At 39.7% G+C, this 14,549-nt stretch overlaps 1 protein-coding gene across 1 annotated transcript in view; it reads right to left on the reverse strand.

Moving 5' to 3' along the window:
* Positions 1-14,549, reverse strand: part of plxnd1 (plexin D1) — a 125,758-nt gene that overhangs the window by 97,540 nt on the left and 13,669 nt on the right. The window contains exons 5-7 of the mRNA XM_042491788.2: positions 10,636-10,765; positions 2,224-2,401; positions 1,857-1,965 (exon numbers count right to left, since the gene is read on the reverse strand). Coding sequence (XP_042347722.2) covers positions 1,857-1,965; positions 2,224-2,401; positions 10,636-10,765 — 417 coding nt within the window. The remainder of the gene's footprint in view (positions 1-1,856; positions 1,966-2,223; positions 2,402-10,635; positions 10,766-14,549) is intronic.

Raw genomic sequence — 14,549 nt, forward strand, 5'->3', positions numbered from 1 at the left:
ATAGACAGCAGGGGAAAAAACATGAGAGGCAGAGGTTAGGGACAAGCCTCCGCTGTTATTTCAGCTTCCAGCTTTACGTGTGCACATCTACAACACCGCACAGACTCAAGATGACATCAGAGTGATGCTATAACTTGGCTTTAATCATAGTGTTTTGGGCTTGTTTTAGGGATCACCTGCAAAGCAAAGTAGTGTTGGAAATAGTGCTTAGATCCTGTACTTAAGTAAAAGTACCAATGAAACACTGTGAAAATACTCAATCCTCAATTAGAAATTCTGCTTTAAATGAGCCCAAGTGAACATTTGTGACAGATTTGAAAATATTCCCTCAAGGTGTTGAGACAGCGCGTTCACGAGAACTGGACAAGGTTGTAGTGACCTTGACCCACCAAAATCTAACCAGTTCACCAAGAGATGATGCAATTTAAAAAAAAAGCATAAATGATGAATGAAACCACCTGAAAAGTTAAAGAGAGGAAATCACTTGTTGCTGGAGCTTATTGACATCTGAAACACGACAAGGGGCCCCAAACAGAAACATATTTTGTTTGTGAGGGGACACAAGCAAAAAAATGGGAACAACTAGTTTAATTTTAAACAATGTAGCCTACTCTTTAAGATTATCACATGTAGTTTTTATTTTACATCTTGATCTTACTTTTAACTAGTTATGATAGCTTAAAAATACTTCCTTCTGGAATTCAGTAAAGAATGAATATAGAGTACAAGTACCTCAAAACTGTAGAGTACAGTAGTCTTACTGTAGTCCTGTAATATCCTTTGTATCATTTATTTTACTAAAAACCTGGCTACATCCTGGACAGCACCATTCAACCAGGCGACTGTTTATCTACAAACTGATCTAACAGAACAGAGGGAGGCGTGTGCTTTTATGGTGAGTAAGGACTCGTGCAACAGTGGTGGAAATGTGAGATGCTGTCCAGTTTCTTCTCGCCCTTCCCCACAATAAATCAGTACCCTGGATCACTGTTATGTACCGTTCAGAGCCTCCAACAGAGTGGAACTACTGCCAGTATTTGGGAGGAGCGACCATGCAGCCATCTTGTTGAGGTCAATATAGTTAAACAGACTTTCACACATGCTTCCTGTGACATGAGATCCAGTAGCACGTTCCAGGGCCAAAAACAAACAGAACACCAGCCCTCACAGATAAATTCATTTAATTAATTTGGGCAAAACAAACAGAAACGAATGTGTTTCAGCTACACAGTCATTGTCAGCCCTGGTGATGGCTGATGATGATATCTAAGCATTTGTTAAATGGAGGAAAGTTCAACATGGCTCGTCTACACATGCTTCCCATTTGTTTTGATACAAAGCTTGTTGAAAATCGGCAAAGTATCCTTTTAAGCCGGTTCCAGGATGCCGTAATCAACATGAACCAACGACACAGACGAATTCACTGACTCTGTGGTGAATTTAATTTGCAAAACAACAGAAACAACTGTACCAAAAACTACAGATAAATCATTCCACAACCACAAACCACGGATTACCAGAAACCTCCAGGATGTCATAAACACACACACAAAGATATATGGACAACTACGAAGCAGCAGTCTACAGTGTAAGAAGACACAACGAGGGACTACTTCAGAATGCACAAATTGAAAGAACTGACAGGATGAAATTTCGCTGGACTTGTACCTAAAATAAAATAAATGATTGATTGAGTGACAGACTGAATGAACTTAGTTACTTTTATCCACTGTGTCTACGTGAGTGAGTTTCAATATAGGGCACCAGAAAAAGGCTGTAAGTTGGCCAAGCATTGCCAACCCCGAATGAATCAAGGATTTGAGATAAACAGCGTTGACAATGGATGTGTGACTCACGATGTCTTGGGGTGTATTGCTCCAGTCCTCTCGCAGTCGTAGATGATGAAGCTCCCAGATACCACAGATGTGCCATTCACTTTTATCGCCACAGAAACAGTCAGATGATCTGCAGAAACAAAGGCGTGCAAACAATGCAGCATGTGTCGAGCATTCGAGATGATATCGCTGTCATAAAACAAACTAGACACCGGCGGAGCATCCTCGCGCTACACTGACTTTGCTGCATTTTGAAAGACGAAAGGGGAAATTACATTTGTTCTAGTGCAGCTCAACACCTTGTAAATAAAGAATACTGTAACTGTACTTGTGGAGAGATAAGGCTGGCAGCACTGGCACGCAGCCAAATGGATGTTCTCAGTCTCACCTGTGCCGGGGAGGATTGGTTTGTAGTTTTCTCGAGGGAGGAGAGGACAGGTCTGGATCTGAGCCGGACCGTAGTCCAGGTGTCCCGTGGCAGCTGTAGAAACACCCGGCCCATATTCGCACTCCACCCGGGAGCCGACCAGATCAGGAACACTGCCATTTATCAGGATGCCGACATACTACGACAGAAACACATAAGAGCATAAAAATACATAACTGCTCATCTTTACAGAAGTTAATTACAAATTCAATCCCACATTCCTACGCACATATATTCAGATCCAGTGTATGTACAGTTGGTAGTCGCTGGCATCACTTCAAGTCTCTTCAGGAGTTCAGGCAGAGAAATACAGAAACTAATGTGCAATGAAGAAACAGATGGCACAGAGCAGCATTCACGACTAAATGTGGCTATGTGATGAAGTATGACAGACGTATAATGAGAAACATAACACCTTCCTGACATGACTGAATTTCAGCTAAATGATTTCAATGTGAGAAAAAAAAGGGGGGGGGCGAGGAAGATTGGTGAGCAGAGAGCAGGATGACATATCCCGTGGCTCAGCGATAGCACAAGCTGAAGCGGCCAGCAACATGTGCTAACATGTCTTAAAAATCCACTCCATTGTTTGGTGGAATTGATCATTTCCTGCCTGAGGCCCTGACTTCCTGCCTGCTGCTTCCTGTTTGGGGAGACAACCTTGAGGCGAGCTTCCTGTGGCTCTGAAGGATGCCTGTGGATCAGGCAGCTGGTAGATCTATTACAGCCAAACTGACCTACATAACAAGCAAATATCCGCCATTAATGAACCAATTAATGACCTGTCGTCTCTCAGTCTCATCTAATTATGAGCTGTAATTAAAGGTCAAATGTATTCCAAGTGTCAAAACTCAGCCAGCTAATTATCATATTGCTATTATGCTTCAGTTACACGATGCACTGACTGCAAGAAAATTTTGGAAACAACAGTTTACATGTCTTGTAAGTATGACGCAGGCACTCTTTTTGCCAGAATATATTATCTTGCCAGGTTTGATTAAAATCAGAGTGGTGGTGTTTTGTAGCACCAAATATTTGATAGTTTCTCTGTGGCCCAAATCAATTCAACACAAGATGCAACGTTAAGACGGCAATTTTTTTGGATGCCCAAGTGAAGTCAAGAAGCTATGGCAGTCATGTCCCTTTGTACATGGGACGCCTGCTATACCGGGTGAGCTAGTAAATAAGTAAGTAAAGTTTATTTATATAGCACCTTTCACAGATAAAAATTACAAAGTGCTTCACATTAATAAAGCAGATACACAGCACAGCTGATGAGTAAAAATACAAAAAAAACAATCCAGATGAGGGCAGAAACACGCATAAATAACAATGAATAAAACATTTTAAGATAATAAATATAATGGATGATGCATTCTAATAAAAATCCTGTCTGAATAAAAATGTTTTCAGCTGCTTCAAAAAATTATCACATGAATCGAGGGATCGTAGCGACTGTTTGACAGTGCAAGGCTCAAGTATTTAAAAATGTATGTGTCCTGCCATCAGAAAGCTTTTAATTGCCCTCTGCTTGACTTAAAAAATACTTTATTATTAACACAATATTGCCTAATCAAGTAAGATTACTTTGCATTTATTTTCTTTCACCTCATGACAGCAGGATAATCATACAGTTTGTAAACACAAAAAGTAGGAACTACATGGGCGAAACTACTGTGTTTTCATAAACAAACATTAAAAAAGCAAACTAACAAGTTACCTAACAGCAGATATTTCCTGCAAAGTAACAAACATGGCCACAGCTGAAGAGCCTGAAGTTGACAATGAAGGCTGCAGTTTTCAGCAATAGTGGAAAGTTGAGTACTTTTTCATTTAAAGATGAAACTGTTGCATTTGTTGTTGTTGTTGAGTGTTGTCTGTTTGTTTGTTTGTTTGTTTGTTTGGTTGGTTGGTTGGTGTAAAAAGCAGCTGGCCTCCAAACATTTTTTCATTTTCTAATCTGGCACTACTCAAAAAAGTTGTAGGACAGCAGTTGTGTTTTTCTTGTTTGAGAGTGTGAAGGCCGTGCCCACAGCCACACAAGAAAAGGCTGCATGATTCACACACTGAGACACACCATTACCACATGTTCAGTTACCTTTATTTTGCAGTCACTCATATTATACACAATATCCAATTTGTTTGGCTCAGAATGTATTTATTAGCACCTTGACAACACTCTGCTCTCCAGATGAATTGTGCACACTTAGTTTAAATTGTTTTGTCAAGTGATTAATTTGCTTGTCATTGAGTTACCTGAGGCTGTGTTCACTTCCTGATCAAATCTGGCAAATGCTGAGATTGAGGGAGGAGTCAGCTTTAATGCTGAAAGCCATCCCACGGGCCAAACTAACAGCTCTGACATCATGGGGGGATTTGGGTTTCTTTGTGCTAGTTTTGGTTCTGGTCTACATAGTTCTCCCCTGTGGGTTTAATTTGGTCTGATCAGCCAGTATATGTTTTGCCCCACTGTTAATACCCTTATTTTTTCAGTGTAGTTATACTTTGTTGCCCTCTTTAAACCTCTGAAACCTGAGCAAATTGACTCGATTTCTTTTAAAAAATATGGAAAGAAGGCAATGTGCAACTTGATAAGAAATGATATATTTAAAAAAACACAAAACTAGAAAAAGAGAAAAGTATGAGAAAAAAACTACCTAAAAATTAGCACTAAAACGGAAAGACAAAGAAAAATAAATGAAAAGAAAGATGAAGTACAAAGAAATACTTCCTAAAAATTAGAATAAAAAAGGAAAGTTGAAAAAAGGCAAAGACATAATCTGAAAAAGTGCTCAAGAAATAATAATAATTCTAATATATTTTTAAAATACATATTTCTGATAATTATCAATGAAGTTTAATGGACATTTTCCCCTAAATTAAAACAAAAAATCCAAATCTACTTATTTCTTTAATTTGCAGGACATTTCTTGCTCTATGCCTCTTTTTCTCATGTTGTCAAAAGAAATCAAACCAATTTTCTCAGGGTTCAAAGATTTAGATATTTGTTAAAGGCATCTCAACTCAGACCAAGAAAACTGATGTTGATCCAGGTCTCAAAGGGTTAAGGGCCCTTAAACTCTAATTCTGTTGCCATCAGTTATTTGTTTAAAAGGCCATTTTGGGTGAAAATAACCCTGCCTTTTTAAATTTTAAACTTGTGGTCTTTGTGCTTTTGTTTGGTCCAAGTCAGAAAGACATGCTATTCTTCATTTACACAAAAAACTCTGAAGATGGCTAGAATGGTGCAGTTTATGTTATTAATATAATGATAATATGTGTACCTTAAAGATAACGCCCCAGTCTTACATGGCATGACGCACCTTCACACTCTCCATGGTGGTTGATAAAAAAATCAAATTGTTTCACCACTGGAATTTCAGGCAACAATATTCTGTACAACGCTATGTGCACTATTCTCCACAGAATACTATTTTTACTGTTTGAATAAGTAAATTACTGTACTTTAACTTTTTGTTTTAACAGGAAATGACATCAATGGACTGCAAACAAAGTTCTTCTTTGAGAAGTTACTGCATTTGAAGTCTAAGAAAAGACAAGCCACTTTTTCATGATTCAGTGTCATTTTCTAATTTCACAGAAACTCTTGGAGCTGTCTTGCCACTGTCACAAATTTGCTATTTTTTTGTCAGGTGTGAGTAGCTCCATCAGCACCCTTAAAAATCAAGCAAATTTGGTATGCACAGTGACATTTTGCACATATTTTTGTCACTTTTTTAAACATACTCAAAACTCAAATTTAGACTTACTGTGTTCAGTTGGTTTGGGATACAGCATTAGATGTGAAACTGAAGCACATCTGGCCAATTTATGAATCTTAGTCAGAGACACAACTGCACATCAGCAGTTGTTTTCATTGTTTAAAGTGGAAACAGAAAAGTTCTTTTGCTCTAACTTGTCATTTTGAAGTAATTATTTGCAAAATGAAATGTCTGTCACAGGATGCGACTTCCAGGAAAATGAAGGCTTGATTTACCGCACAAAAAAGTGCATCAACCATTACGCAACCAAAACAGGAAGTGGATAGCGTTTTTGTTTTCCCAGAAGCTATTCTCAGGGTGCGTTATGAATCTCACTAATTCTTTTTACTTTTAGTAGATACTGCAGCTGCCTTTTTAAAAGTACTGATGCATGAAGTATGTGCATAACCAGGATATACTACTTCTTCTTAACACTGTGCTCTCAATCTTGACCCTCTTGCTCATTTATCCGTTACCATGGAGATCAAAGAAAACCCTATTCACGGAGCTCGCCACAAGTGGAGCTCAACCGCGGGAGCTCTGCTCTTGTTACTTTGCAATGTATGTAGTTTAACCCTCAAGTAATAACTGCATAAATTGTGGATTCAAACAATTTATATTCCAAGATTAGCCTAAATATGCATTTCTCTATAATTATTTTGTTCACTTAAATAATTAATATTCCTATTATTACCATTTGACTGGTAATCAGTCACTTTAATACGCTGTCATATGTCACTGCGGCTTCTGTCAGCAGTTAAACAGCTGACATAGAGCTCTCATTTCGGCTCAGTCGTTGTGACGTATCTTCCGTAACATAGAGGATTGCGGGTCAGAAGAGCCAGAAAAGCACGCTGGCTTGCATACTGCAAAATGCAACAAGATGTAAAATAACATCATGATATACTTAGCATACTGCATTTGACATAATATGTATTGGGGCAGAGTAAATCTTTTTCCTACCATGCTTACTAACAGTGATGGTATATTAAGTGATTTATTTTTGTGCTGCTATTGACTTAGGCAAAGCATGAAAATTATTGGGGTGGGTAGGAGGGCTGAATCTTTCATTTCATTTCATGAAAAAGCGAGACCCTGGCCTATATTTATCTGTTTGACATTGAAAAGAATGTAATACCCTCCCCCTTTAAGATCTGAAAACAAACAAACATAACAAAAAGATGAAAATGCAGCCTTTCTAATATTGAATAAAGAGCTGCTAAATAAACTGTGGCTGCTAAAGGGCATAAACACAGCAATATTTTCACCCCACCCTGAATTACAACAAGTACCCTAAAAATAAATATGAATGAGATCAGATGATGTTGTAGCCTGATGAGATCAGATGACTATCTGTTACAGTAAATACAGTGTAGTAGTAAAGAGATATGATGCAGAGTGCCGTGGCCAGGCATGCTATCATTTCCTCCAGACAGCTGTTCCAAAGAGTGCACAGTCATTGTATATATCCGAAGACGTGTTAAGTCCGGTGCTTACTGACCAGCAGAAGAGAAAGCAGTGTGCAGTTTGTGCTCTCGCTCTACTGAAGAGTAAGCTCTCTAAATTTGCAAAAGCATGCATGTCCAGATGAAAAAAATAGGTGCTGGACAAGAGATAATACAAGAGACAAAAACAGTCTGCACACGTGCTCCAAAAAATATTGAATTAAATTACCGCCGAGATGACGTTTTGAGCTACGTGCTGAGACAGAGCGGATGTAGTGACATAAACAGTTGTTTTTACTGGCCCTGTGGCTGAGTGAAACCGGGACAGGCACCCTGCAATTTCAACTCTCACACTCTGGATTCAAAATAATGAAAAATAATTACATCCGATTATATTGTAGCCTTTATGAGATCAGATTTACAAATGTCACAAACCAATTACACGATGGCTGAATTGCATAACCAGGCGCGTTAGGGAAAATTTAATAGGGCGCAGTTATTTTATGAGGCAATATTAATGTGTAATAATAATCTTTTTTTTTCTTTTGAATTTTATTGTGAGTTAGAAGGCGTGGAATAGTTTTGTATTGATTTCCTGAATTATGAAGTTTACAGTCTAGTCTGCTCCCTGAGAGCGCTGCAGTGTTTGATAGAGCAGACACATTATTTCTTGGCTGAAAATTTTTGGGTAAATTAAGTTTAAAATGGATTTGTGTCAGAGTACTGATTAGGGTCATCTTCCACATAGCATCATCAGATACGGGACACTTCAGCTTCACAAATCCATTCACCAAATTTTAATTTTTTTTTTTTAAATCTAGGCAATCTGGGCCCTCTGCACACACAGGGCTAAGGGGCTTCAGAACTGTATTATTCTTGATTCAACCCTTCTTTCCAAACTTAAATTAGATCTGATGGTGTTGGCTGAGATTAGTTTTCTCAGTGTCCATCATAATTAAGGTAATTTGGCCCAGTAAATCTCAGAAACGTTACCTTGGTGTGTTTTGGAGCTGTAGCTGGAAATTCAGAGGTAACTTTTTCCTGCTGGGGCCAAACAGAGCTCAGAAAAATGGAGGGTTCCTTCACATTTTTACCAATACATTTTCCATACTTTTTCAGAACTTTGCTATACTTATCAGCATTTCCATGACTTTAATTTGACTTTAAAATGGGTAGGACTATCTGGACAATCTATGTACATTTTGATACCTGGTGATTCATTCAAAATGTATGTTTGATTACAACACCAAGTATCATCAGGCTAAAGTCACTTTTACACTGTCTGCTCGAGGCGGAAATGTCACACTATCATGCTGCCTCAGCACTCTCTGTACAACATCCCATCACAGAAAGGGGGAGAGTCTCGCCTCTGAGCCAGGAGCCGAGATAGTAACAGCGCCGAAACAAGGTCTGTGTAATATGTTTTGATTACATTTTTTTACATTTTATTTTGGCGACCACACTGCAGAAAATTTAAAAAACAGCCGTCAATGTTTGCAAATAAAACAAAGAGGTCCAGGAGCTCCTACGATTCCACTAGAGGACGCGATCAGCTGCCATATGACAGAGAAGGTGAATGATTGTGTTTGAAATGTTAGACCATTGTTATTATTTAGAAAGAGCTGTCACCTCATATGTTATATGTCACACTAGAGGCCGACACTGTTGAATTACATGTCCTGCCCATAACGCCTCTTTTGATTGTGGAATGCCAGGATGCAGTGTATAATCGCACACGGGAGTCGGATAATGCCGCTTTCATATGATTCTGTGTACAAATGCAAAGGAGGCATAAAGAAGGAACCTTGTAGCGGCTCTAGCACAGTCTCTGTGTAAAACTGTGCGCTAGGCTGAGATTTAGCTGGAGACGTCAGACTGTACTGCTGCATCCTCCCACTCGAGTTAACGTTATCTACTCATCAGTAGTAAGTGTACCAGCATCATTTAAACATTTAACACACTGACAGCGAATATTCACGCATCTTATGCGGCTCAAATCTCAGAATGAAAGCCTTATTTAATCTGCTTCCCAACAGCTTTTTTCCATTTTCCTGTTTTCCCCTTGTGTGACATCCAGATTTTTTCCCCCAAAAGGGGCAATGTCCTCTGGCAATGACACAATGGTGGTCTGCTCTATGAGTATCATATGACACAAGTGACGTTTCAACTGTCACGCAACCCAGCCCTAGATTTTAAATTAGAAATACTATGAACATATTTCATAGGCATGTTTGGGGATTTTAATTAACATAATTTAGGGTAAAAATTGCAGAAAAACTGTATATTCAAAACTTTATCAAAAATTTCTGACGATTCCAAACCATTTTAAGGCCTGGAAAACAGTTTTTCTAATTTTACAACTTTTACAGGATGACTATGGGAACTCTGGATATCAAAACAAGTTAATCACCGTCACTAAATGGTTAAAGTCACAGCTCACACACATGCATCAGAGAGGAAAACAGCTGTGTATGGCATGCTCTCTCATGCTGTGCCACTGGTAAGTTCTCATTTTACACACACACACACACGCACACACAAACACACACACACAGCTGGTTTGCTATTCACCACCAAAATTGTTACATGTAAATGAACCTCTCAGTGTCTCAGGATTCGACTAACTGTGAAAGAACAAATGATGAACTGTGTTTTCAGATCAGTTTGTGAACTGAAGAAGACGCTTGCGCAGAACTGATCATATTACTAACGCTCCAAACTGTGAACAACCACAATCACACACGTTTCATTGGCACCTTTTCACTGAACGTGCATCACATCATGATCAAACTTTGCACACCTCATTTAACCTTTTAAAAACTAACGCTAGAGCAGCAAGAGTGAGCCAGTACACATTGCTGTCACATTGTTGTAAGTGCACAAAAAATATCGATTATAGCTGCTTCAAGTCAACTTTCCCAAAAGCTTAGCACATACTGTGAGGGGGAGGCTGGGGTGGTGCAGCAAACAGATTTGGCATGACTTTATCAGCTGAAGAGTAATAATAGTGTGTATAATAATAGTGAAAGGTGTCAGGTTATAAAGGTGGTCATGAGACATAGTGTTTCATCTGCTTAAAATACATAGTGTCCCCATTACAAACATAACTTGATGAGGAGAAACTATTTGATGTATGAAATGGGTGCGATGGAGGGAGTTAATGATACCTTGATGTCTGCGGCGATGCTGATCTCCGGAGGTGTCAGGGTCATGGACGGACACTGTGAGGGGCCGTCACCCATGCTGATCCAGGAGCGAGCCAACAACCCCTGAGCACACTCTTTCTGGATGGTGCATCTAAAAAAAGTGACAGACAGAAAATAGTCAGTATGGTATTTATTGTTATATATATTTAGGTGCAGATTAGAGACATGGATATTTGGAGATTTACTGCACTGACTGAAATCCAGAAATTCATCAACACATGTCCTTGTTCGCCTGCACAGAAAAAATTTGGCTGCAGCTGAAGGGTTGGCGTAATATTTTTGGAGTTATATTTTCCATCAGCATTATCAGACTGTGATTGTCTTTTATGTAGCAAGTGAGCTAAACAAATTCTTTGCTATGAGGCCATGGGTATCCAGCAAGCAAAAACAGCTGAAGCAGAGTTTAATGGATGGGTGGATCGGTGCACCTTTCATACTTATCTCCCTTTCTCAGGCCGTCCAGGATTTCACAGGCTGTTTTTGGAGCTGCTGTGGCCTGTAAGGCCTGATTTCACAACAACTTTTCTAAAATATTACAATGCATGCTGCAATGTTAATAGGCTTTTATTTTGTGCAACAAAATTGCAAAAAAAAGTAGTTGTGTTGCTGTCTCAGTGTTTATGAGCAAGAGTTGATTTCCAACATTCACATGTTGCTGCTGCTTGATGCAGTGCTGAAGAAGCGTCTCCATGAGCCACTCTCCTCCTGCTTTCTCTGCCCAGTTAGCACGAGCTAACACAACAGCACTGAGCCACTAACAATAACGAACTTGCACTGATGCAGAGATGGCTGGACTCTGACATTAAACTCGTCAATAACTGTAACATTAGCAATGTGATGCGAACAGTTAGCCCTGTCACTATGTGTGTAACCCCCCCCCCCACACACACACACACACACACACACACACACACACACACACACACACACACACACACACACACACACACACACACATTGAAAGAACTCACAGATTTCATTTCCCCGAAATCGTATTCCTGTTATTTCATGTGCCAAATAAATTGAATCTAAGTGAATTGAATTGTAATTGCTTGTCAGAGCCACAGTTGGTAATCGAGACTCAATCAGTCATTGAACCACCAGACTGAGCCTCCAGGTCAACATTTTATCCTGTGTGAGGAGACGACGAACTTTTGTGTTTTCATTTCATCCCTGGACTTGACAAATTCTCACCGCTGGGTTTCATGGTCTGCTTCCCACAGATTTACGAGGTGCTCTGGTCTCCTAACGTCACATTCAGACCTCGGCTGTCAGCTCGTCTGGCTCAACACAAGAGACTACTTGACTCTAGGTCACACTCATTGCTATGGCAACCTATCTTGCAGGCACTAAGATCAGGGGCCAGTTACCGATAGTTGAATAACAAATACTGCTGATTCTTAATCTGTGTGAACCAAACAGTGCGTCCGTGAATGTGTGTGTCTGTGAGGACGCGCACACAGAGTACAGTGTGTTTGCGCCTATCTGTGAGTATAATGAATGTCTGGGACAGAAGAATTGTAAGAGGGCATTCAACAAGCAAGGTGGCCTCGTACTCTCTGCTTCACTAATGAACTTCACTGGCCGTTGGCACAGAGCTCAGTTCATGTGCAGTGCAGACTGGAAGGACAAAGTGACCTCAGATTATGGAGAAACCAAACAGGCCCCATTTAGCAACGTCCTAACATGCCACATAATGAGTTTGGCACATCCCACTTCCCTATCACGCTTTCATGGTTGTTTTTAAGTAAAGCATGTGTCTGTGTGCCCGCACGCCTCTGAGTGTGAGTATCCGGAAAGCGAATGTCCAGATTCTCAGTCCCATTGGCACTGAGGGACTGAAAGGGGCCATGAGGTCAGCGGCTGAACTAAAAATAGACCGGAGTGGCTCTGCAACGACAAAAAAATCCTCTAAACACAAACAAACTAATAAACACTGAACAGAAAACTCACGATAAAACAGGTAAACAGTCTAATACACAGGAAACTTGTTTAGCTATTGATCTAATTTTCATTTTGAAAGTTGTTATGTGAGTAAAACTGGATATTGCTGCTGTCAGTATGATACTGAGTTTCCTGAGAATACCAAAATGGTTCTTTTTTATTACATTACTTTGAGGAATAAACACTTGACAGTTTGTCAGTTCAACACTTAAATCCAGACTGATATATCTCACCAACTACTGAATGGATTGGCACGATATGTTGTACAGACATTTATGATCCCCAAAGGATAAATTCTAATGATTTTGGTCTCCTGACCAGTCAAGCACCAGCATCAGGTAAAGACTCAGTGTTTATGACTGATTTCCTGCAAAACTAACATTCACACCAAAATGGTTAACATTAGAGTTACACGACAAACATTAGCATGTAAACATAAATGTAAACATTGGCTCTGTGAGAATGTTAGCATTTATGGCTGTTGACCCTATAGTCTTCAGAAAGAAAGAAAGTAAGAGGAAGATGCTTTGTTCATCAATCAACAAACGCATTTTTTTAAATAAAAGGCAAATTCCTATGAGGCTGTTGAAATGTATCATTTTGCATATCCCTTCTTTTACACATCTACACACACAGACACACATACCACACATGCATTTTTTCAGAGGGGTAGGGCAGGGCAGTCCGGTTGCCAGATGGAAAAGTTGGCACTGTGCGGCCAGTCCAAATACGAATAGGCCTATGTTACGCGTTTCAAACGTATCATATCAATGTTTATAAAGTGACAGAATATGTGAGCTGACTTTGTCATCTGGAGGTGGTGGCAAAGTTGGATGGCTTTTCACCCTGCCCTCTCTGTCCAAATGACAAAGTGGCAAAAGGTCTGGCAAGTTGCAGACAACTGCAGACCGCTTTTCTGGCCAGAGAACCATGAAACAAACAAAAAACCACAAAACTGGCTGTTATTTATCAATATGTTGCTGTTTTTCCAGTGGCCTTTTAGGCACCAAATGTTTTTTTTTTGTGGCTGTTTAAGCATAAAAAGTAGCTGCTTCACTTGCTGGGACTGACCCCAAACTGAGTATTTTAAGCCAAAACATGATCTTTTCCTACCCATAATCGAGTGGATTTTGTGCCCAAACCTAACCAAATGTTAACCACAGCGACTAGCTACATACACACATGCAAATGTAACATATCCATGGTTTTTAGAAACATTCAAAGCCAACATTTTTTCTGGGGTTGCACTGAGTCAGTCAAAGTACGTCATCCCTGGAGCAGTTTGGGTGTTTGGTGCCTTGCGGCAACCTGCACCTCATCCGCTGCCAGTTCACACTCCATACTTGGCACATACGGGGACCTGAACGAGAGATCCTCTGGATCCCAAGCCATGTCCCCTAGGACTGAGCTACTGCTGCTCAGTCTTGTACTTTTCTAAAATCAGTTTCATTTAACAAAACACGCCAATCTTTTGGCATGGCAGGGCTTTGCTGAAATAAAATAATGTAAAATAAGCAAAGTGACTTAAACCAAGACATGTGTGATGTGGCATATCTGACAAAGCCCTTGATGCTAACTTTCACTTCTTGAGTATTTTGGATTTTCAATGCCACAGACACACTTTGGTCAGCACTCAAATAGTATCAAGGTTCGATATCCCAGGCCTATCTCTGAGATCAAACAAACATTGTGACAACTAAACAGTTCATGTCATGTGTTTTGAGATTTATTTACATTCCATTTTGAAATCATGGAGTAAAACATAACTTCCTCTTGGGTTACAATGGGTCAAAATGTCCTCCTTGTTCTCCATCTAGAAGAATATATTTAGATTAACAAGTAAACTTCAGATTTTATCTTTAAGCGCTGAATACATCATAGATGCCACTTGGTATAAACTGAAGCCGGCATCCAGGAAACGTCATCTTCTG

The sequence above is a fragment of the Plectropomus leopardus genome, chromosome 9, assembly GCF_026936395.1.
Source record: "Plectropomus leopardus strain MGB_pleo_1.0 chromosome 9, ASM2693639v1, whole genome shotgun sequence".
In the NCBI taxonomy this organism is placed as follows: domain Eukaryota; kingdom Metazoa; phylum Chordata; class Actinopteri; order Perciformes; family Serranidae; genus Plectropomus; species Plectropomus leopardus.